Source organism: Oryx dammah, unplaced genomic scaffold, assembly GCF_014754425.2.
Source record: "Oryx dammah isolate SB20612 unplaced genomic scaffold, SCBI_Odam_1.1 HiC_scaffold_20, whole genome shotgun sequence".
NCBI lineage: Eukaryota > Metazoa > Chordata > Mammalia > Artiodactyla > Bovidae > Oryx > Oryx dammah.
This window is the reverse complement of record NW_024070204.1, coordinates 47,502,683-47,529,180: the sequence shown is the minus strand read 5'-3', so window position 1 is coordinate 47,529,180 and position 26,498 is coordinate 47,502,683. Positions and strand designations below refer to the sequence as shown.

Sequence of the window (26,498 nt, the reverse complement as noted above, 5' to 3'; positions counted from 1 at the left end):
TTGCCTTTAGAATTCTACCATGAGATTTTTCAGTGTATTGGTGATTAGTAACTACTGCCAGATATTTCTTTAAGCAGAAAAAAACCATTAAGAACTAAAGGAACAGCTAATAATTTGCTCCAAATGCCACATTATATGAATTTTTGGTTTGCACTAAATACTCAAAACTAGAAATCTCTCTTCCTCCACCTGCTTTTCACTCTTGTGCTGCTCCACTGACTGCCTGGTAAATACCCATCTGCTGTTTGTCGCTCAGTTTTAGGACTGCCTTCTTTATGAAGTCTTTCCTGACCCCTTATATACCAGTGACTTTTTTCTTGTGTTTTAGTCTTTCTGTACGTACTTCTCAGGGTCCCTAAAAAACTTCCACCTGCACTAAGTCACTTCACAGTGGAAACTGGTTTGGTTTTGTGTTAAATTTAACATCCTCAGCACTTACCATAGTTCTAGACCCATAGTTTAAGTTTAGTAAGAAGGGGTTACTTGCCTCTGGATTAAGGATTTATTTTTACTCCGATTCACCATTTCACTCATGATCCTGACTTTTGCTTTAGAAAAATGTGCAAACCTTTAAAAAATCTCCATTTTAAATCTAAAGAGTAAAACAATGAGCTACAATTGTATCCACTATAGCAGAGGTGTTTTAAATAACAAACTTTAAGGAATAAAAATTCTAAATATATTTAAAATGCATTACAACAGTCATGGCTCATTTGTATACTTATTACCAAACTCTTTCATCAAAAGTAATCTTTGACTAAAAAACACTGATAGAGTCAATTTGAAAACTTAATGAATTATTAGCTCACATACAAATTCTTAAGTATTTAGAACTGAAAATCTCAAAGACTATGTGAGCCAAAATCATCTTAGGTGATTAACAACTGAAGCTTCAAGTTACTTCAATATATGAATTATTTTACTTACCCATCGGAAATCCTTCCCATCAAATTTTCGGGCATTTGTAAACAAAACAGTTCTAGCTGGCATGTTAATCCCCATAGCAAAAGTCTCAGTGGCAAATAAGGCCTAAATGAATGCATAATTATACAATTAAATACATATTTTAAACTGAAAAACTAGTCTCATATTCAAATATAAATAAATCATTAATTTTTAAAATTAGTTGCTTGTGTGTGTGTGTATGTGTGTGTGTGTGTGTGTGTTAGTTGCTCAGTTGTGTCTGACTCTTTGCAACCCCATGGACTGTAGGCCGCCAGGCTCCTCTGTCCATGAAATTCTCCAGGCAAGAATATTGGAGTGGATTGCCATTTCCTTCTCCATTAGTTGCTAATGAAACGCTACAAAAATAAGACACGCTACTCTAGGTATATTTTAGTATTTTATACTCAAATTATTAAATTTACATATAATTATATATATATTATTATAAACATATTATATGTAATGTACCTTACACCCCCCCCAAATTTTTAATTCAGGGAAAACAGTCTTTCTTTAATTCCAGAGGTGGTAACTTGAAGAGACCATTACCGGCCTAGTGGGCAAGGCATTATTAGGCTGTAGAATATTTTTATAAACATATTAAGATTTTCTAGCTTCTTCCTTGATGATTCAGTGGTTTTAGAGACACCTTTCAAAATTGGCGGCACTTTCAGTTCACATTTAAGACTTTACCAACAAAAAGCACACAAAGGTATGTATAGAAATTAAGATATGTGTACAAATTAAGTCACTGAAGTACTATTAAATAATCTAAATTGTCATCAATAGCTAACGAGATAAAAAAAACTTTGTCATCAACTCAACAGAATACTATTCAATTGTTAAAATGAATGAAGAGCAATGCATATGACAAAAGTGAAGAATATAGGTAATATAATCACTTTTGAATAAAAATTAAATCAAGTATTATTTGTATGTATCCTAGTAGATATTTATGGGAAGTGAAGGGCAATGGGGGCCTTTAATGTTTTACTTTATGTACAGTTACTCGATTTGACTTCTATACTATACTTAAAAAGATTCCTTAAATGGACCTAAACAAAATATACAATCTATGTAAGAACATCAATAGGGCCTTACCAGGTCCCAGGTATAAATAGTGACCAATTCTTTATCTAAAATACTTCAAGTATGATCTTTTTAGGGTGAGTCAATTTCTTTTAAATTTCCTATTTAGTACTAAAGTTCTCATGACAAATCTCTAATTTGAGTTTTAAACATAAAATAATTTGAGTCATATAAAGGTTTATGACAACATTTTAGAGTTGTTTTCCATTTTCAATAGTCTGTTACTGGGTACAGGTATTGACATAATATTAAAAATTAAGTTAGACTCTCTTCAGTTTAAATGAGAACATCCTAAATAGCTCTTTCACAAGTCTAACTGGCAATTCTCCTTGTTTTTTCTCTAAACTAGTCCTTTTAATCTGTATAAAGAAAGGAGTTTACTTACAAAATCAACTCTAGGTGTGATAATTAAACAACACCTGGAAAATTCTACACTGTATTCAGTAATGATACCACTTCTTACTTTAAGACTAGGAAAAGAGGGACTTATCTGGTGGTAGGTACAGTGGCTAAGACTCTAGATCCAACATGCCACAACCAAAAGTTCACTTGCTGCAACTAAAAGACGCTACATGGCACAGCCAAAGATCCCTTGTGTGGCAACTAAGATCCAGTGCAGCCAAATCAATAAAGACTAGAAAATGAAACAAATGACTTCTACATACAGTCCCAAATTTATGAAGCATAATACTGCACACAAAAATCAAGTTCATCACCCAAGTCATTCTATTCAACTTACTTAAAAATAACAACAATAACAAAAACAAAGTTGCCTATGAACAGTGTTCTTGCTAATTTTCAAACTGCCCACAAAACACAATTTTAGGGCATAATAAATAAAAATAAAATCATACCTTTATTAATCCTTCAGAAAAGAGAATTTCTATAGTTTCTTTCAAAATAGGCAGTAAACCACCATGGTGAATACCAATCCCCCGTTTCAAGAGAGGAAGTACATTTTCAACCTACAATTGGATTAAATTATATTTTTTAAAAGATGTGAGGAAAAGAACTTTTCAAATGTGAAACTAACCAAGCAAACGAAAGTAAGTAATCAAGAAAGAATCCTGTTAAAAGAAACATTATACAACTTTTTTAGAAAAAAGCAAAAAACAAACCCATATTCCCAGATTATTAAATACAAAACACAATGTAATTCTGCCATAGCTTTAATATAAATAAGTTTTAAATAAACTTTATAAAATGTTTTGCTTCCTCTTTCAAATTTTCCAGCATCACTTCATCTCCTCCTAAAAACTTAATGGTTATTAAATGGCAAAGTGTGTATCTGTGCAAAATAAACAAAAAATACTGGCCAACTCAAACCAAAAGGGAATAAATAACTATAAAGCATATTTAATATAAATATTTGGTTGTTAGTCATGAAGTCGTGTCCAATTCTTTCACAACCCCATGGACTGTAGTCCACCAGGCTTCTCTGTCCATGGGATTTTCTAGGCAAGAATACTTGAGTGGGTTGCCATGCTCTCCTCCAAGGGGATCTTCCCAACCCAGGGATCAAACCCATGTGTCTTATGTCTCCTGCACTGGCAGGCAGGCTCTTTACTACTAGCACCTGTACTTTATCTTAAATAAATTACTCTAGAGGTCCATCTCATTAACACTAATAAATGCCATTAAATTTTTTTATTAGCACAGACTTCATGGGCCAGCGTGACTCATCAGTGAAGGCTGAGATGGGCACACACATATGCCCCAAGATACCCAAGCCCTTTTCAGACAAGGACTGTTGGCCACTCCACAAAGGCATTACTTGTCGTGCAGTCCTTCTCCAAGGAAACAGACAACACACTTCACAGAGGTCTCTGCCATCAATATTCTACGTTTCTAACTAATAATAAATCCAAATGAGTGCTTCTCTCAAAATAAAACCAAAAAAAGAAGTGTGCTAGAATGACAAGGATATATAAAGACATGGCTCAGCCCTTAGATACTATTAACTCAGCTGGAAAGAAAAATCACAGTTTAAATACCAAGAAACAGGCAGTGCAGTCTTATTGTAAAGACCACACAAATCAAAGCAATCATTTGTAGGCAGAGTATGACCTTCCAATTTTTCTTTTCACGAAATAAAACTTTCACACAGTATTAGGTTGGACTAAAAAATTAGTTCTCAGGATTGGATGCACATTAGAACAAGAGTTTCTGAAAGAATCTAATAATCAGGGCACAGATTAATTAAATCAGCAACTCTGGAATGGCAACGAGGCATGAGTACTGAACTCCTAAGACAATTCTTACAGGCAAAAGAAAAGTGAAAGTGAAGTTGCTCAGTTGTCTCCGACTCTTTGGGACCCCATGGACTGTAGCCTGCCAGGCTCCTCTGTCCATGGGATTTTCCAGGCAAGGAGACTGGAGTGGGGTGCCATTTCCTTCTCTAGGGGACCTTCCCGACTCAGGGACTGAACCCAGGTCTCCCGCACTCCAGGCAGACTCCTTACCGTCTGAGCCACCAGGGAAGCCAAAAGAAAAAACCACCTTAATTAACTAAAGAAAAGCAGAAATCAAGTTGTTCACTAAACATGATTTTCATTAGGTGTACTTTATTGTGTCTGCTACCCTTATGAATTAAGAAACTGACTTAAAATTAGCATTTAAAAATTTTGCAGTATTAGGAACAGAAGCAGTAATTTCCAGATCATGCTAGCTTTCAGAGAAAAGTTCCTTCAAGGCAGCAAATCTTTCCTTCTGTCACCTTCTTAGAAGTTCAAAACAAAAATTAAGGTATCATTTCAGTGCACAATGTAACATATTTACTGCAGTGTGCAAACAGTGCAATATATAAATAGTAACAAAACCATGAACTACAAAGTGAATATATACTATCTGTTAATATCCACACTCTACTTAATGACATTAAACACACCTGAGGGAGCTTTTTGTCTTCATCAGACAAGCAGTCAATTGCATTACTAAAAACTTCTTCAACCATCTTCTTTTCCTCATCTAGGAGAGAAAATTCAAGGGTATATAAATATCTAAGTGAGTTGATGATACCAAATTTCACACACTGCAAAGAACAGATTCATGAAGAATAAAAGTAATGACTCAGGATTTAAGACAGAAGGGAAAGCATATCAAATTTACCACATAATTATTAAATATAATTCACTGCCTTTAAAAACAGATCTAGCAGTTAGTCCATGAATAAAAGTGCTTTTTTATAAAAGCAGTAACAATAACTACAATAGCTATATACATGCTATATTTAAGTGAAAAAATTGCAGGATATGGGGATTATTATTTCTCACTATTGAGGAAAGTGAGACATACAGCAAATAATGAGCATTGGTATTAACTGTTAGATCAACAATTTCAAAGCCTATACTCTTAACCATTTATACTGCCTTCTTTACAGTGACTATTAAGTTAATAGCCAAAAAATACTTGTTGACTTAATCAATACAAAACCCTGCAACATTAAGCACATGCAGCACTGGTAGTGATAAAATATGTCTAAGTAGAGCAACTGACTCAGTAAAAAAGAAAAAAAATATTGGCTTTAGGTGGGCATATGGGTTATCTGCCATGTTATTTTTACCCATGGATAAGTAAAAATTAGCTTTAAAATGCATGGGACTGGGACTTCCCTAGTGGTCCAGTGCTTAAGAATCTACCCAGTGAACTCAGAGCCAACGTGCTGCAGAGCAACTAAGCCTGTGCGCCACATCTACTGAAACTGGAATGCCTAGAGCCCGTGATCCACAGCAAGAGGGGCAACTGCAGTGAGAAGCCTGCACACTCCAACTACAGAGTAGCCCCTGCTCACTACAACTAGAGAAAAGTCCGTGTGCAGGGAAGAAGATCCAGCGCAGCCAATTTTTAAAAATACGTGGGCTTAATTCTATGCCTTGATAGAGAAAATAAGAAAACTAAAATCTGATTTTGGATGACTGAAAATATTATTTACTTCTCACTGTATAGGATTAGATATGTAAAAGGCTAAAGTAAATGACAACTGGGTTGGTATTCAGCATGCAGCCATTTTTGCCTAGGATATGTATTAATCTAGCTGCGTGACTTTTAAGTAGTTACATTTACAGTTAATATGTGGGAATAATAAGTTGATTTGCTAGAAGTTTTTCTACTTTTTTCAAAAATTATGCCACAGTTAGGTACAGGGGCAGGTCTTCCTGGTTTGGATTTCCAGAAGAATGAAACATAACAGAGGATAGTCTGACCAAGAGACTAACCTTAAGTAATCAGGTAGAAAACCACAGTAACCAAAGAGCTATGGCAATAAAGTATAAGAAGGTATAAGTCTAATACTTCTTAGTAGGGTTCTTTGGATTTCATATAGAACAAATATTTTATATATAGATATATACTTATCTTCCAATAAAAGAAGAAAGGAAAAGAAATGGTAAATCGAGCCTTAAAGCTTTTACAAATGTGATAGAATTACTGCTCTAACTGTAAGGTGAGCTGCAAATCTTAGCAATACACAATTGCTGTCTTACCAGAAATATATTTACATTCACTTCCACATGGCATTAAAGCAATACTGAAATTATACAGTACCTGTGTTGAAATCTAATTTGGTCATCTGAAGTGCATAAGCTTCACAATCTTTCTTACTAAAACTGAAAATAATTACAGGTTGAAAATTTCTTTCCATAATCATCTTCACAATCTTGAATACGTTTGATGGACCTGCAAAAAAAAGTACATAAACTATGATGAAAAATTAAAATGGACCACAGACTTCATTGTAAAACTACAAAACTCTTATATATATGTAGGAGTAAATCTTCATGATGTTGGGTAAGGCAAAGCATTCTTAAGATATGATAGCAAAAGCACAAGCAACAAAAGAAAAAAAATCAGATAACTATATTTCATCAAAATTTAAAACTTTTGTACTTCAACAGACACCAGCAATAAAGATCCCCTTAACTTACAGAATGGGAGAAAATATTTACAAATCATATATCTGATAAAGGTCTAGTATCCAGAATATATAAAAAATCCTTACTATTCAACAACAAAAAGAAAATCTAATTTTTGAATGCACCAAAAATTTGAATAGATATGTCATAAAATCATAAAATGGAATATTTCTTGACAATAAAAAGGAATGATGTATTGATATATGCTAAACATGGATAAACTTGATAAAAAAAAAGCTAACTGAACAAAGTCAGATGCAAAAGACCACATATATCATGATTCCATTTATATGAAATGTCTACAAAAGGAAAACAGAAATAGAAACTAGATTAGTGATTATTCAAGGTTGAGGGGTAGATAAGAGATTGGGAGAAAATAAAGAATGACCATGAATGGGTATGGGGTTTCTTTCTGAGTTAATGAAAATGTTCTAGAATCACAAAGTAGTTGTACAACTTTGTGACTATACTAAAACCTACTTAATTGCACCCTTAAAAAATGGTGACTTCAATAGTATGTGAATTGTATTTCAATAAAAAATGTTGACTGTGATGATAGCTGCATAATTCTGTGACTATACTAATAACCACTGAATTGCATACTTTAACAGGTCAATTGTAAAATGAACTATCTCTCAACAAATGTCATGTAGAAAAAAGACATAAATTTTTACTCATTCAGTTTTATCATGTACTATCTAGACATCTATATAGCTTCCAGAGGGGGGAAAATGTTTTTTTAAAAAAATTTAATTTGAAAATACAATTTCCACGTAAAATTCTAAAAAACAAAGTTCCAAGTTACCTTTTGTTCCTCCTTTTCGCCCCTTCTGATCTCCTTTTGCCAAATCACCAGCATCTCGAAGTACTTGCATTGCAGTATTAAAATTATCTTCTCTGAAGTCACCCTAGCATCACAAATATTTTTCTGTATAACTTCACTAATACTTAATCATAATCCAAACTTTTTTTTACCTCAAAACAAAGCTTCCTCAAATAATAAATAATTTAATAATAAAACTAGAAAAAGCAAAACTATAAGATATCTGAAACGTACAGAGCCCCTTATTTTCAAGACATTTAAAAATACTGGAAAAGGAGGGGAATCTAATTCATGCATTTTAAAAAAATATGAGTTTTTTAATATAATTTTTGAAATAAAAATACATATACAAAGAAAATCAACAATAACTTTGGACTATAAAACTAGAAAAAAAAAAAACTAAACCTCTGCTCTACTTCCCTAGTTTAAAGAAAAGTGGGTATAAGCAGTTACATGATATTAAAGATATAGGAATGATTACTCCCTTACATTTTCATCAACCACAAGGTGCAGGCCATCTCCCCCGGCTGGAAAAATATAGTGCTGTAATGGAGTAGGCCGATAATCTGTGTAAATTACATGACAAGGCTGTAAAAACAAAGAAAATTAAAATCAAGGACAAATACAAGATTGGAGCTTCCATAATGATTTCGTACTTCAGACCTATGATGCCGTAATTAAGGAAGACTTCTATTTCCAGGGACGGAGGAGCCTGCTGGGCTGCCATCTATGGAGCTGCACAGCATCGGACACGACTGATGTTAGCAGCAGTGTGTATGGCAACAAAGAATACACCGAGGTAAAACGGGGACTTCTTGACCCCACAGAGACTTTTTACAGCTTTACTAAAACAAAACAGTAGGTTGATCTCTTCCAGAAGATTCACTGGGATTCTATCCTATAGGAGCAACATGGGTGTTACAAAAATACCACTAGAGAGCTAATAAATGGATAAAAGTAAATTTGTGAACCTTCTGGTATAAAGGAAAAATAAGGGCAGAAAAATAAAATAAAGAAAAATGCTTGTTATAAGGTCCTTTGATGCTCCTAAAATTGGACTAGAAAATCAAAAAGGAAATGCAGTCAATAAAAAGTCTGCACTTACATGAGAATAATCAAACCACACTCTCAAGAAGTGAAGTCAAAGTTGCTCAGTCCTGTCCACTCTTTGCAACCCCATAGACTATACAGTCCATGGAATTCTCCAGACCAGAATACTAGAGTGGGTAGCCTTTCCCTTCTCCAGGGGATCTTCCCAACCCAGGGATCAAACCCAGGTCTCCTGCATTGCAGGCGATTCTTTACCAGCTGAGCCACAAGGGACGCCCATAGTCCCAAGAGATGCCCAGCTTTTTTTCTGGTACCAAGGTCTTAGAGGAAATTTTCTGCTATGTACTCATGGCTCCCTGTGTGAGCAGATGCAATAGTTCACAAACCTGGCAAATCATCAGGATCAATCTGGGAGCTTCTAAAAGGTAAAAATTTCATGACCCAAGATCCTATTCTCAGAGATTTTGATGTACTGCGTTTGAGTTGGATTCAGAAATTCAAACGTATAAAAAAATTTAGTTGATTTTGATAAGCTTGCTTGCTTTGAAAAGTAGTTTTACATTAAAATGTCTTATTTATTCTAGGTAGCATTAGGAACAAAGTATAGAATATAGAAAGGCAAACTTGTAATATTTAAATATTGAAAACATCAAAAAAGAAAAAGAAAATACCTGTTTATGTAAGTGGCAAATCCACTCAGCAAACTGTCGGGCATTTGGAATAGTAGCCGAAAGAAAGACATAGTGAACGTTATCAGGAAGCAAAATAATAGTTTCTTCCCATACAACACCACGCTCTGAAAAATACAAATATACCTTGGAATTCAATGTCACTTTATCATTTTCTCTCATGCTCAATTATCAGAAATGCAGATCACTTTACACAAAGATATTTTTAGCCACAGATCCTTACTGTAAACTACTTTCTAACCATGAATTGCATCTAGTAGAAAGTTAGTAGACTAGACCACCATAAACACAATGTACTCTGAAATAATGGCCTGCAAAATAAGCAGGTCCAAATTGAATCCTGTTCAGTCTAACAAGAGTCCCAGGACAATGGAAACAGTATTTCCATCTCACTTAGAGATGCAGAAGTTATTGGCTTACAGAAGGTCACAGAAACAGATTTCAAAGAAACACTATTACTATACCACAGTGTCTTTCATCTAAATTACCCTCATGATCTCTAAAGATGAAAGAAGGATCTGACTAGAGATGAAAGAAGGATCTGATAAACAACAAAACTATAAGTCAGTTTTATTAAAATGTAGAAAACAAACAGGAAAATCCATTTGAGAATTTTCTTCCAAATGAACAAATCAATAAAAGATTCATAATTTAAAACAAAAATAACTTTATAATTTAATCTTTTGAATTTAATAAGAGTAAAATGTGTACAAAGGGGAAATGATTTCTTAAATTGTATTATTTTTCCTATAAATACAGGTTAACTCAGTGCTTTAGCCAAATAAAAACTAAGCTTCAAGTGTGTACATATTAAACATTTAACTTTTAAATATGTTAACTTCTGCCATGTTCTACCTAAAATCCCACGTACACTTACTTTTCCATTATAGTAGTGCAGTAGTTCACATAAAGAGACTTTTTTTGTTGTTGTTCATTTTTATCTCATAATTCTCATTTTTTAAATCATAAACATGCATGTCTTAGTTTTTTTAAAAAAACTAAAATAAATTGATAAAAACCAACAAAGTTAACTCTGTAGGCCAGAAGTTTGGGAAATTCTTTAATATTAGATATATTCGAGAACTCTCTATTAAAAGCAAACTAATTTTAATTTCATTTTAAATCTGAAGTTGCATTTTCTCACCCAGAAGTTGTTACTATTCAAGAAGCTGTAAATGAATGAGGTCCAACCATAAAAACTATATCATGTTATCCACAATTTAGTTTACAACAACTCTACCCACAAGAAAGTAAGACAACTTGTTCAAAATCCTAATTTCATTCTTAAATAACATGGCACACATCTCAGTAACACTACAAAATATACCTGAATCTCTCATGTAATGAATTTCATCAAATATGACCCAAGCAACTTCTCGCATAACTTCAGAACCTCTGTACAGCATACTCCTCAAAATCTAAAGAAGAAGTAGAAGATTTAGCAGGATTCTGACATACCAAAAACTTTTCTAACAAGAAATTTTGTATATTCTTTTTTAATAGAAACATTAAAATAATTTTAGAGAGTTATATGTCTTAAGTATATAATACTCCTTTGCTAAATCCAAAATAAATTATTTCTCTAGTAATCATATATAATCCATGGAGAGAATTATTATCAACTTCATTTCCATATACCTTGAATATGAAGCTATTTCCTTATATGTAAAACACTTCACTCAAGACCTACACCTGCTAGGAAACGAAAGTAACTTAAAATCATCTTCTATCTAACACAATGAATCTCATACTGCTACTGATTTTTTTCTACCTCATCTTAACAATGAATTACTTCCTAGCAACTGTTCTTCAGATTTCTGAGTTAAAGAAATTTTTCTATGGATGGAAGTTTTGAGAATGGAAAATAAACTTACTTTGGGGATCAAGATGAATGTGAGCAATGCTTTCGGCTGACTCTAAAACCAGAAGCTAATTTATGCTCTCTAGTATAATATGTCTTTGTAGAATACAAGGATATAATTCAAGCATGTAGAAAAGTACTTAGTAAAGACAGCAAAGTGTCCAAAATGTAAGATGCTATGCTATGCTAAGTCACTTCAGTCGTGTCCAACTCTGTGCGACCCCATAGCCGGCAGCCAACCAGGCTCCCCCGTCCCGGGGATTCTCCAGGCAAGAACACTGGAGTGGGTTGCCATTTCCTTCTCCAATGCATGAAGATGAAAAGCGAAAGTGAAGTTGCTCAGTCATGTCCGACCCTCAGCGACCCCATGGACTGCAGCCTACCAGGGTCCTCTGTCCATGGGATTTTCCAGGCAAGAGTACTGGAGTGGGGTGCCACTGCCTTCTCTGATAAGATGCTGTAAGTATATGCAAAACTTAACTGTGATTATGGGAAGAAGTTAAAAATAACTGGGCATTTTTTAAAAAGTTATTTATCTATTTGTATCAACACTCAGATGCAAAAGAAAAAAAAATCATAAAGTGTCACAACTTATTCAAAGGTACGTACTCCAATCATTGAAACTATATAAAACCATCAAACTATTATGTCACTGACAATATCCTTTAAAAATACTTTATGCAACTTTATTATATGATGACAGAAATAATGGAAATTTACAACTAAACTGAAACAATTTAAGATAAACTCTACGACCACTTTCAAGTAAATCTACTCAGAAAGTATTGCCCTTTTATCTGTATAAAGCAAGTAATAAAACATTAGCTGTTTTAACTGATGAATCACATTAATTAAGTTAAAAAGGAAAAATTAGATGAGACATCATATAAATTACCTCTGTGGTCATAACAAGACAGGATGCTGTAGGATTAATAGTAACATCTCCAGTCATCAGACCGACATCTTGAAATTCTTCATACATTTCACGGTATTTCTGGTTACTCAGGGCCTTAATTGGGCTAGTAAATATTACACGTTGTTTTTCCCTTAGCGCCAATGCAATGGCATATCTAAAAATGTGAAAATAAGGAAGAATAAACTGTTTACAAAAAACTCTTTAGAAGTATGTGATTTTATATTAATATATAAATTGTGTCCAAATTTTTCCTTATTATCTAAAGACTTTATAAAATATTAATGTCTTATTCTATTCACTTTCAACAAACTATAATAATAATCATGACAAATCTGAAGAACAGTGGTCTAAATGAACAAAAACATTTTAAACTCTGGTGTCTCAGAGTTAATGTAACTTAATTACTAAAATCAATGAATTACTAGTAGCTACCCTATTTCTTAGAAGCAAAATACCTTTGGCTCTGTAGATGGACCTCTAAAAGTTTACAGAGCCTCTGCCTGTCAGTTTTTACATAAAGACCATAAATACTTAATAAACATTGGAAAATGAGCTGTTTTTGAGTTTCACAAATAAGTTAATCATATATATTCACTTTGCACTTGTATTAGTTATCAACTCTGTCCTCGACTGGAAATTATAGCAAGTTCCAATAGTTCTTTCATAAAGATTAATGCACTAAAGATAGTTTTTCTTTTTCAAAGAAAATATTGAGTTAAATATTTAAATACACACCATGAAATCAGGACTAAACTTAGCTCTGTGGTATATCTTCCTTATTTAAGATACAGTTCCTACCAACAATAGGCTTATGACCGATTTCTGGAAATAAAAACAATGTTCATCCCAATCATGCCCCCAAAGAGTGAAATAATTAAAAAATCAAAAGTTGTCCAAACGGTAAAATATGAATAATAAGAAATATACATCAAAGAGAAAAGAATATACAGATGCTGTAAAAAATGAGAAGACATAAAAAGAAACAGGAAAGTGTGATCAACATTTAAGGAAAAGAAGCAGTCATGAGAAACTGAGTGGGCCCAGATGCTGGACTTAGCAAACAAAGACTTCAAAGAAGCTGTAAAAGACATGTCCAAAAAATGTAAGGAAACCATGTTCTAAGAATTAAAGGACATAGGACAGTGATTCAAAGGGACAATCTCGATAGAGAACTGAAACTATAACAACAAAACCAAATGAAAACTTTACAGATGAAAAGTAAAATAATGTACAAGAATGAAATGAAAAATCCACTAGATGGCTCAAGAAGAGATATGAGAAGGCAGAAGAAAGTATTGTAAATGTGAAGATAAATCAATAGAAATTATCAAAGCTAAAGAAAGAAACAGAAGAAAAATAGACAGACATTCAAAGATTAGTGGGACAACCTCAAGTGTTCCAATGTACGTGTGTGTGTGTGTGCCCTCAGTCGAGTTTGACTCTTTATGGCCCCATGGACTGTAGCCTGCCAGCATCCTCTGCCCATGGAATTTTCCAGGCAAAAATACTTGAGTGGGCTGTCATTTCCTATTCTAGGGGATCATCCCAACCCAGGGGTCGAACCCACGTCTCTGTGTCTCCTGCACTGTCAGGCAGAGTCTTTACCACTAGCACCACCTGGGAAGCCCCGTGTGTTTCAACATGGGTACCAAACTGAGAAAGAGACAAAACAAACATTAAAAAAAAAAAACAATAAAAAACTTCTAAACTTGTTTTTTAAAAAATATTAATCTATAGGTCCTACGAACACAATGAACCCAAGCAGGAAAAACTTTGGAATCACATCTAGAAACAAACTGCTGACTGACAAAGACAAAAAGAAAGTCTTCAAAGCACCAAGAGAAAAACAACTCAAAACATACAAGAGACCACCACCATAATTAAGGATTACTTCTGATGGGAAAAAATGGAGTAGAATGAAACAATGTCAGTAGAATGACTATCCAATATTCAAAAGAAAAAAACTGTCAATCAAGAACTATATATTCAGTGGCATTATCCTTTCAAAAATAAAAGCAAAACAAAGACATTTTCAAATAAAAATGGAGGGAATTCACTGCTAAAACATCAACCATACAAGAAATATTCTTAAAAAATTCTTTAAACAGAATTCAGAGAAAAGAATAGAGCTTAAAATAATAAATATGTGGGTAAATATAAGACTTTACACACTTCTATTCAATTTTTTAAAAAACATAAAAGATTATTTAAAGCAAAAACATTATTTTAACATTGTATTATACTGGATTTATAGCAGGTAGCACGGTGGCAAAGAATCCACCTGCAATATAGGAGACACAAGTTTGATCCCTAGGTTGAGAAGATCCCTGGGCAGGAAATGACACCTACTCCAGTACCCTTGACTGGAAAGATCCCATGGACAGAGGAGCCTAGTGGGCTACAGTCCATGGGGTTGTGAGCTGGACATGACTGAGTGACTGAGCACGCATGCACACACAGCATATATAGCTGAAATATATAGGTAGCAAAAACAGCACATGAAAGAATAAGGCTATCAATATTTTACAGAGACTGTGGCTGTGAGAATAATCACTAAACATGTAATTCAAAGGTTAAAAAAAATTAAGAAAGGAATTAAAATGGCACACTAAAAAATATTTGTTAAATAGAAAATTATAAAAACATGAAACATTACTAAAAAACAAATGGCAAATATAAATACAGCCACATCAATCATTAAATCAAATTACTGAAATTATAAAGTATCTTTTTCAACCACAAAGAAGTTGAATTAGAAACCCCAAAATAGAAAGATGTATGGAAAACCAACAAATACTTGAAAGGTAAAGAGGAAATAAAGAGAAACTAAAGAATGAATTAAATTGAAAATAAAACTCAAAATTTATGGGATACATATATAGCAGTACTAAGAGGGAAAATTAAAGTTTTAAACATGAATATTAGATAGGAAGAATAATCTAAAATCAATCTAATTCCACCTCAAGAAATTCCTTGAAAGACACAGATTACCAAAACTGACTCAAGAAGAAAGGAAACTGAGCTTGCAACTAAAAAAATCTTCCCATACAGAAAGGCTTCCCTGGTAGCTCAGCTAGTAAAGAATCCACCTGCAATGCAGAAAACCCTGGTTTGAGTTGTGGGTCAAGAAGATCTGCTGGAGAAGGGACAGGCTACCATTCAACTGTTTTCATAAAATTCAACTTTTTTAGATTCCACATCTGAGATCACAGTTTTTCTCTTTCTCTGACTTATCTGACTTAACATAATGCTCTCAAATAATGTCCATTCATGCTATCACAAACAGCAGGATTTCCTTCTTTGATTTGCTAAATAATATTCCATTATGATTGACTGTGTGTGCGTGTGTGTGTATGTGGATATAGACAGAAACCACATTTTCTTTATCCACCCATCTGCCAATAGACAAAGGTTTCCTTGTCTTGGGTATTGTGAATAATGGGAATGCAGACATTTCTTCAAGATACTGGCTTTATTTCCTTTAGATACATACCCAGAAGTGGGATTGCTGAATTATATTCTATTTTTAATTTTTTGAGAAATCGCCACCCTATTTTCCACAGTAACTGTACCAATTTATATTCCCACAAAATTGCACAAGGGTTTCCTGTTCTTCACATACTTGCTAACACTCATCATCTCTTGTCTTTTTGATAACAGCCATTCAAATGGGTGTTTTTAAAATTCTTTCATTTGTTCCCAATTAAGAACAGAAAGGAACTTACTCAACCTGATAAAAGGAACCTAGGAAAAAGCTAGTTAAATTACACTTCATGGTGAAACACTGAATGTTATTCATTTAAGATCAGGAACATCCAAGGATAACCACTGTCACTACTATTCAACACTGTACTGGATTTTGCCAATGCAATAAGAAAATGAAACAGATGGGATATAACATCAGCAAGAAGCAGTAAAAACTGTCTTTATTCACAGACAATATGACCAACTACATAAAAAATTTTATGGAATATGCAAAGTTACAATAACTTATTAGTAAGACAGTTTATTAACAAAGTGACAAGATAAAATATTAACATAAAAAATAAACTGTACTTCCCAAGCCATTTGCAACCCAAATATGAACTTAAGGAAGAATGTCATTTGCAAGCAATAAAATACTTAAGAGATTTAAGAAAAAAATGTGTTAAAAAAGAGGAAGATGTGTAAAATCTGTACACAAACTACAAAATATTGCTGAGAGAAATTAAAGAAGATGTGAATAATAAATAATATACTATGCTAACAGACTGGAAGAGTCTATAATAATGTTAAAATGAAAATTCTCCCCAAATTAATCTATACAACACAATCCGCATAAAAATGCAAGTAGTCTTTTTGGGTAGAAATTAACATACTAATCTTAAATTTTTATTGAGGAACAAAAAGGATCTAGAAGAGCCCAAACAATTATAAAAAAGAATAAAGTTAGAGGACTCTAATTACCTAAATTTTATGCATACTTTAAAGCTATGGTAATCAAGATAGCGTGGACTGGTATGAGGATAGACACAGAGATAAACAGAACAGCAAGTCCAAAGCCAAACCTATACATTTATGGTCAGTTCACTAGGAATTCAACAGTCAATTCAATTCAAAGACAATTCAGCGGGAAAATCATTTTTTCAACTGGAACAATTATCCACATACAAAAAAGGTTAATTTAAACCCCAGCTTTACCTCATATCATACATAAAAATTAATTCAAAGGAAATCACAGCTCTAAGTGGAATGGCTAATACTATAAACTTCAAAAAGAAAATAAAAGGGATATTATTTGTGATATTGGGATAGGCATAAATGTCTTAAATATTGATATCAAAAGCATGATCAATTCATAAAAGAAAATACATGAGAAGTTGAACATCAACTTTAAGATCTTTTGTACTACAAATGATACCATTAAGATAATTTAAAGAATTATTTATGATGCAATAAGACAACCAATTCAATTTAAAAAATCAGCAAAGACTGAAATAGATATTTCATTTAAGATATACAAGTGGGTGATAAGCAAATGAAATGATACTTAACATTTTATTAGTCATCAAAGAAATTCAAAACCACTATGGAACATCATAAGATAGCCACACTAAAATAGGTATAATCAAAAAAGATTATGCCAACAGGTGGTTAGGACATAAAAGAAACAGGACATAAGAGAAACATAAGAGTCCTTATCCATTATGACAGGAATACGAAATGGTGCAGCCACTTTGGAAAACAGTCTGGTCATTTACCGAATCATTAAATATATATTTGCCATCAAATCCAACAATTACATTACTAAGTATCTATCTACCCAAGAGAAATAAAAACGTGTCTACATAAAGACCTGTGTATGAATGTTCATATCAGAATTACTCAGAATGGTAAAAAATGCAAAAGAATTCAAATTTCTATCAACTGAATAAACAAAATGTCATGTATCCATAAAATGTAATATGACTTATCAATAAAAAGAAATGAACTAATGATATATGCAATATGAATGAACCTCTAAGTGTTATTTTAAACAGAAAAAGACACAAAAGACTCCATATTACATGATTTTATTTATATGAAACTTCTAGAAAAGGCAAAACTATTTAGGCAAAGCGGATCAGTGCCAGCGTTGGAGCTGGAGGCAAATTATGGACAGCAGCCTAAACTGCTGAGGGCTGCATAGCTGTACAAATTTATTAAACTCAGTGAACTATATACTTTAAATGGATGGATTTCATAATATTTAAATTATATAATAATAAAGCTAACACTTTTTTAAAAAGCTTTACATAGAATAAAAAAATAAACAGGGTCAGGAAAGCTACTCAATTACCTAGGTAAACAACCTGGTACCAATATATTAATCTAGCATCAGATTTATAAATGAAATGTCATACTTGTTATAGTTATCAGCTAACATTGGAGTTTACCTTAAGTTCTTGAATTCCTAGGGGAAATCTTTATCTGATCTGGTACGTACATACAAATATACACTTCATTGGAGGTTTTTATTGAGGTAAAATTCATAAAACATAAAACTGTTTTAAAGTGCACAACTGGGTGGATTTTAGCACATTCACTATGCTGTGCAACTACCACCTTTATCTGACTCTTAACATGATTCTCATCCCTCCCAAAACCCCATATCCATTAAGCAGCTACTTTCTGCTCCCCTGCTCTAAACACTCCCTGGCCTCCACCAATCTGCTCTCTCTCTAAGAATTTACCTGAAATATTCGACACAAACGGAATCAAATAATATGTGACCTACTGAGTCTGGCTTCTTTTACTCAGCATAATGTTTCTGAGGTTCATGCACACTGTGGCATGTATCAGTATTTCACTGCTGCTATGGCTGAGTGGTATTTCATTGTAAAGATACACCAGATTTATCTATCATCCACTGATGGACTTTTGGGTTGTTTCTCCCTTTTCATTATTGTGAACAGTACTGCTGTGAACCTTCATGTATAAGCACCTGTGTATTTGTTTTCAGTTCTTTGGCGTAATACACCTAGGAGTGGAACTGCTGAGTTGTACAGTAATTCTAAAAGTATCTTTTTGAACAACTATTAGACTGTCTTCCACAACAGCACTCAAGAGCTTTCAAAAGTGTCTATAACCCTAGTGAATTTCTTAAAAATCTCTTCAGAGTCTCCTAACTCAGAGTAAGCCTCTGACTGTGTGGATCACAACAAACTGTGGAAAATTCTTCAAGAGATGGGAATACCAGACCACCTTATCTGCCTCCTGAGAAATCTGTATGCAGGTCAAGAAGCAACAGTTAGAAATGGACATGGAACAGACTGGTTCCAAATTGGGAAAGGAGTACAACAAGGCTGAACATTGTCACCCTGCTTATTTAACTTATATGCAGAGTACATCATGTGAAACGCTGGGCTGGATGAAACACTAGCTGGAATCAAGACTGCCAGGAGAAATACCAATAACCTCAGATATGCAGATGACACCACCCTTATGGCAGAAAGTAAAGAGGAACTAAAGAGCCTCTTCATGAAAGTGAAAGAGTGGAGTGAAAAAGTTGGCTTAAAAATCAACATTCAGAAAACTAAGATCAAGACATCCAGTCCCATCACTTCATGGCTAACAGATGGGGAAACAATGGAAACAGTGACAGACTTTACTTTCTTGGGCTCCAAAATCACTGCAGATGGTGACTGCAGCCATGAAATTAAAAAACACTTGCTCCTTGCAAGAAAAACTATGACCAACCTAGACAGCATATTAAAAAGCAGAGACATTACTTTGCCAACAAAGGTGGTCTAGTCAAAGCCATGGTTTTTCCAGTAGTCATGTATGGATGTGAGAATTGGGACCATAAAGAAAGCTGAATTGATGCTTTTGAACTATGGTGCTGGAGAAGACTCTTGAGAGTCCCTTGAACTGCAAAGAGATCCAACCAGTCCATCCTAAAGGAAATCAGTCCCAAATATTCACTGGAAGGACTAACGCTGAGGCCAAAACTCCCAATACTTTGGCCATCTGATGTGAAGAACTGACTCACTGGAAAAGACCCTGATGCTGGGAAGGACTGAAGGTGGGTGGAGAAGGGGACGACAGAGGATGAGGTGGTTGGATAGCGTCGCCGACTCAATGGACATGAGTTTGAGCATCCTTTCAGGAGCTGGTGATGGACAGGGAAGCCTGGCGTTCTGCAGTCCATGAGGTTGCAGAGAGTAAGACACGACTGAGCGACTGGACTAAACTGAACCCAAGAGTACGAAAGCAGGTTTTAACATACACTGGAAAATTTCCTATACTGAAAATCTCTCTGCTTTAGTAGCAAAAACGAAAGCAAAGTTACACTAATGCCTAGAATTCTAACATCTATATATGTTGGCTTCAAATGGATAATGCACCAACTACTATACACCTGTATACTTCTCAAAGTGAGATAAAATAACTGAACTAAAAATAGTCAAACCTATAATTTGTGCCTTAGGAGGAAACAAGCTTCTGACTTCAGTACCTTCTAAAAAGGAGTGGACAATAAAAAAAATTAGTCCTATTCCACTGGATAGAACTAGGGTAATACTGGACCATAATGTGTCTGAATCTAACAAACAGATTAAGACTACTCTGCAATTGGCTGATACCATTTCAATGATAATCTAAGATCCAGAGCTTCACTCCTCTAACTCCCCTACAAAAAGAAAACTTTTGAGTTATACCTCAGCCAAGGTCTGAAAAGACTAATATACAATACTCAGGCTCTGACTATCTGAAGTACGATATTCCAAAACTCATGAAAAATATCCACCACTATGCCAAGGGAAAGGCACTGCTGAACAGGGTGATTGGTGCAATTTTTATGTTTTTTTCCTTTATGATCTTCTTCACTCTTCATGCGATCACTGTTAAGAACACTTAATTCAGCTGTTCAACAGGAAAGCTGTCATTTCTCCATGATGAAGAAGTAAAATATATTATAAATTATTAAGAGTTAACCTGTGAACACAAACTGACTTCTGAAAAGGTGCCAAGATTGAGGGGAGAAAATAGTCTTTCAACAAATGGTTCTGAGGCAACTGAATAGCCACATGCAAAAAAATGAAGTTGAACCTTTACCTTATAAATTATACAGAAATGTAAAACCTCAAAAAGGATCAAAGAACTAATAGCTAAAATTATAAAATTCTTAGAAGAAAATATAGGCATAAATCTTTGTGGTCTTGGATTAGGCAATGCTTTCTTTAAAATAGCATGAAAAGAAAATAGACAAATTGCACTTGGTCAAATTAAAGACATTTGTCCCTCAAAGAATATGCTTAAGAAAGTAAAAAAGGATGACTTATAGAAAAAGAGAAAATGTTTGCAAATCATATATCTGACAAAGAACTAGTATCAGAATACAAAACAACTATCACAATTGAACAAGGCAAACAACCTAATGAACAAGTAAAAAAGGACTTAAGCAGATATTCCTCCAGACATATAGAAGGCCAATAAGCATACTAAAAAATGCTCAGTATCATTAGTCATTAAGGAAATACAAATCAAAACCACAATATATCACACTCACAACTGACAGAATGACTATTATCAAAAAGGCAAGAAATAACAAGTGCTGGTAAGGATGTGGAGAAAAGGGAACCCTCGTGTACTGCTGGTAGGAATGTATACTGGTGCAGTCATCATGGAAAACAGTATGGAGATTCCTCAGAATATTAAAAATAAAACTATCATATGATCCAGCAATTCCACTCCTGGGTATTTATCCAAAGAAAACAAAAACACTGATAAGAAAAAATATGCATGCCCCTATGTTCACCACAGCATCATTTACAATTGTCAAAATACAAAAGTAACCCAAGTGTCATCAACAGATGAATGGATGTGGTATATGTATATGTGTGGAATATTATTAAGTCATAAAAAAGAATGAAATCTTGCCATTTGCAACAACACAGATGGCCTTAGAAAGCATTGTGCTAAGTGAAATAAGTCAGAGAAAGACAAATATTATATTATTTTACTTATATGTGGAATATAAAAAATAAATGAACAAACATAAGAAAACAGAAATAGTTATAGATACGGAAAACCAACAGGTAATCACCAGAGGGGAGGGTATTGAGGGGAAGAAAGAAATAGGTGAGGGACCTTAAGAGGTATAAACTTGCAGCTATAAAATAAATGAGTCATAGGTATGAAAGATATAGTGTGGGAAGCTAGTCTAATAATTATATATCTTTTTATGGTGACATAGCGTAAACAGGGAGAAGGCAATGGCACCCCACTCCAGTCCTCTTGCCTGGAAAATCCCACGGACGGCCTGGTAGGCTGCAGTCCATGGGGTCGCGAAGAGTCGGACACGACTGAGCGACTTCACTTTCACTTTTCACTTTCATGCATTGGAGGAGGAAACGGCACCCCACTCCAGTGTTCTTGCCTGGAGAATCCCCGGGACGGGGGAGCCTGGGGGGCTGCCATCTGTGGGGTTGCAGGGAGTCGGACACAACTGAAGCGACTTAGCAGCAGCAGCAGCGTAAACAGACTTACCGTGGTGACCATTTTGAAATATACAGGAATATCAAATCACCATGTTGTGTAACAGGAAATAACACAGTGCTGCAGGTCAATCAGACTTCAAAACAAACGAATTTACAGAAAAAGAGATCAGATCCGTGGTTACCAGATGTGGGGGCAGGGGGGAAATGGGATGAAGATGGTCAAAAAGTAGAAACTTCCGTTTCTAAGTAGTAGAGATGTAATATTTTCTCATCACAAGAAAAAATTTTTCTACTTAGTTCTGTATCTATACAAAATGATGGATGTTTACCAAGCCATCATTTCTTATAATCACTTTAGGATGCATGCAAGTCAGATCATTATGCTGCAATCTTTGAACTTATACAGTGCTATGTGTCAGTTTTATCTCAATAAAACTGAAAGAAAAATTATTTAAAAATAAACTTCACATATTGGAAATTAGAATAATGAACATTATATAGGATTATATCACTACCAATACCCACAGAACATTAATCTTGTCTAGAAATAAGTAACATTATTGTGCTTTTTTCTTTCTGGAATTCTTTTCAGAAACCTAACTAGTTCACCTTGCAGAATGTTTTGTATTATTCTGACTAACCTATATTACACTGAAAATCCACATTTAAAAAGTTTTTATTTAAAACAATCATAAAATAAGTTTACTACATAATCAATTTTTTTAAAAAGGTAGTAACAAGTGTTGGCAAGGACATGGAGAAACTGAAACCCTCATATAACTATGGGAAAATAAAGCGTTGCAGCTGCTATGGAAAACAGTTTGGTGATCCCTCAAAAAGTTAAACACAGAATTAAACATGATGAAGTTCAATTCCATTCCTAAGTATATACTGAAGATAAGGAAAAATATGTGTTCAAACAAACACTTGTACATAAACATTTCCAAAAGCATCATTCATAATAGCCAAAAAATTGGCAACACTCATACATCTATCAACTGATGAATGGATAAACAAAATGTGGTATATCATACTATATAATTAATCAGTCACAAAATATTAGCCATAAAAAGGAACTCAAGTCTGATGTTTACCACAACACAGATGAATCTTAAAATCATCATCCTTAGTGAAATAAAACATAAACAAAAAGCCATATATCATACGATTCTATTTAAATAAAATACCCAGAAAAGGTAAATTCATACAAACAGAAAGCAGACTGGTGGCTGAAAGAAACTGGAGCTAAGGGAACGGGGAATGACTGATTAATGGGTGCGTGGTGTCTTTCTGCCATGGTGAAGACATTCATGAACTAGATATTGGAGACAGCTGCCACACAGTAAGGAAAAACCAGTTAAACCACAGAAGTCTATCTGTAACAGACTGCAAAATCCCATCCACATTAAAGAGCAGAACCCACTCTCAGAACAGCCCAGTTCCTCTGAAACTTTAACAGATGTATGCATCGCCTGGTGATCTTGTTAACGTGCAGATTATGATTCAGTAGTTCTAGGGTGGGGTGTGAGATTTTTGCCTAATTTAGCTAGTAGGTGATATGCATGCATCTGGTCTAGGACCATACTCTGAGTAGCAAGACTCTAGAACAATGGTCTTTACATACATTTTAGAAGAAAATATAATACCTATCAAAAATTTAAAACACAAACAATATATGTGTATTTATTTTACACATTAGGTAAGGGAACTACTATAGTAATAGAGACCATGTATTAAAAATAATAGAGAAAATATCTACTTATTTTCAGCATGGAGTAAAAAGGACTGGGTTTACTTACCCACCTGTAACAATGGCAAAATAGGATAAAATATGTGAAACAATGATTTCAGATACTGAATAATGACAGAGTAATCCCTGAGAAGAGGAAAGTAAACAACATAATCTTGGATTATTGTCCAGAGAGTTTCCAAGTCACAGTTCCAGGAGATGAACCCTGAAGGTTTTTGGCAGTTAAGCAGACGGTGGGAGTCTGGGGACGCCATGGCAGCTACACTGCAGCTCAAAATAACCAGAGAGGAAAGAGGTAGACAAAGGGAAAGCTCTGAACATCTGATGAACACTCTGGTGTCTTCAAGTAAGTAATAATCAGTGAATAAGTATTAGGAAGCAACTTGAAGCAATGGGAAAAAACAACCAAATGGAGTAGAACTAAAAAAATGATACAATCTTCAGAGCTGGGAGTAACTCAGGTTCCCACTAGCCATGGTGGAAAAATTCATAATTCACAAGATGCTGGCTAGAATATCAAGAAATATATTAAAAAATGGAGAAAAGTAGCCTTAAGTTAAATGCTTCTCTGCTGCTGCTGCTGCTATGTCGCTTCAGTCATGTCCGACTCTGTGCAACCCCTTAGACGGCAGCCCACCAGGTTCCCCCATCCCTGGGATTCTCCTGGCAAGAACATTGGAGTGGGTTGCCATTTCCTTCTTCAATGCATCAAAGTGAAAAGTGAAAGTGAAGTCCCTCAGTAGTGTCTAACTCTTAGCAACCCCATGGACTGCAGCCTACCAGGCTCCTCCGTCCATGGGATTTTCCAGGCAAGAGTACTGGAGTGGGGTGCCATTGCCTTCTTCGAAATGCTTCTCTAGTCCTGCCTAAAATCATAAAAGCCTTGGAAGAACTACATTTTTCTCCAAGTAACTGTATCCCACAACAAAGCTCAAGAATATTAATAGAAATGCAAAAATAGCACCCAAGAAGATAAAATTCACTGTGTCTTGTGAATTAAAAAATAGAAAAAGGCAAATATAATAAATAAGGAGTAAAAATAAGTAAATGAAAAGGCATCCAAAAATGAGACAGAAAACAGAATCAGTAAATGAGGACACAGAAAATTACCATTACAGTATAACTGTATTCTATATATTCAAGAAAACTGAGCAGAGATTAAATAGCGTGCTTAAAAGAAATACTAAAAATATTAAAAGACGCAAACCAAAATTTTAGCACGAAAAATCTAAATCTGAGATGAAATAAACTGGATAGAATTAAAATTAAATTAGACATCACAGGAAAAAAAAAAAAAAAAACAAGAATAAACTTAAAGCTGTCCAAAATGAAACACAGACAATAAACAAAAAATAATAAGTATCAGTGAGCTCTGAGACAACTTAAAATAACTAATACAAGTTTAAGTGAGGTCCTCTGAGTACTAAAAAGGGGTACTATTTTAAGCAAAAAATTGTTGAAAGTTTTCCAAATCTGATGAAAACAAACCAACCCACAATCTGAGAAGACGAACAAATTCAAGCATAAGAAATATGAGAAGAATTATGTAAAGTCACATCATAATTAAATTGCCAAAAGTCAGTGATGAAATTAAAAATAGCCAAACATCGCATCAGAGCAGTATGTAAAGCAGCAGGAAAACACTGATTTATAATGAAGGGAAAAGTCAATTAATTAAAACAGATCAGGAAATAACACAGATGAAAGTAATAGTAAGAAGGAATATTTAAATAGGTTTTAAACTGTATTTTGTTGTTCAAGAAGCTAGAGGAAAGTAAGTAGACAGATGGAAAACACTAAACACACATACAAATGAACTTCTAGCAAAGAAAACTATACATGTCTCACTGAAAAGGATTAAGCACAGATTAGGTAATGCAGAAGCAAAGATTAATGAATCTGAAGATAGAGCATTAGAAAAGACCTGAAATGAAACACAGAAAAATGAACACAGCATTAGTGAATCATGACCCATATTCATGATTGATGGGAAATTTATAGCACTAAATATTTACATTAGAAAAGGAAAGGTCTGAAATCAATGATCTCACCTGCTTCCTTTAAAAAACTAGAAAAAGATCAAATGAAGCCCAGAGTAGTAAGAAAGGAAATAAAAAGTATAAATTTACTTACAGAAACCAAATAGAGAAAATTTAAACTTTTAAAGAGTATGGTAAGAAACAAAACTATCTTAAGATTCGATTTTAAAACTACAAAGAGAGCAAGAGAAGAAAAAAGGAACAGAGGGAAACTACAAAACAGCCAGAAAACAATTAGCAAAATGGCAGCACATACACACTTACCAATAATAAAATGTAAATGGACTAATTCTCCAATCAAAAGACAGAATGATTGAATGGATTAAAAAAAACAAGAGCCAGCTATATGCTGCGTATAGGAGACTCATTTCAGTTGTAAGACACAGACTCAAAAGTGAAGGAATGGAAAAAGATATTCCATACAAACAGAAACCAAAAGAAAGTCTTGGTAGCTACACTTACATAAA

General features: G+C 34.1%; 1 protein-coding gene across 2 annotated transcripts in view; it reads right to left on the bottom strand.

Annotated features, from left to right (window-relative positions):
• Nucleotides 1-26,498, bottom strand: part of MTREX (Mtr4 exosome RNA helicase) — a 93,078-nt gene that overhangs the window by 54,100 nt on the left and 12,480 nt on the right. For both annotated transcript variants that reach the window (XM_040262535.1, XM_040262536.1), the window contains 9 exons: nt 12,263-12,437; nt 10,834-10,924; nt 9,489-9,613; nt 8,257-8,355; nt 7,750-7,852; nt 6,577-6,708; nt 4,922-5,001; nt 2,889-2,999; nt 928-1,029 (listed from right to left, as the gene is read on the bottom strand). In XM_040262535.1, the coding sequence (XP_040118469.1) occupies nt 928-1,029; nt 2,889-2,999; nt 4,922-5,001; nt 6,577-6,708; nt 7,750-7,852; nt 8,257-8,355; nt 9,489-9,613; nt 10,834-10,924; nt 12,263-12,437 (1,018 nt within the window). The remainder of the gene's footprint in view (nt 1-927; nt 1,030-2,888; nt 3,000-4,921; nt 5,002-6,576; nt 6,709-7,749; nt 7,853-8,256; nt 8,356-9,488; nt 9,614-10,833; nt 10,925-12,262; nt 12,438-26,498) is intronic.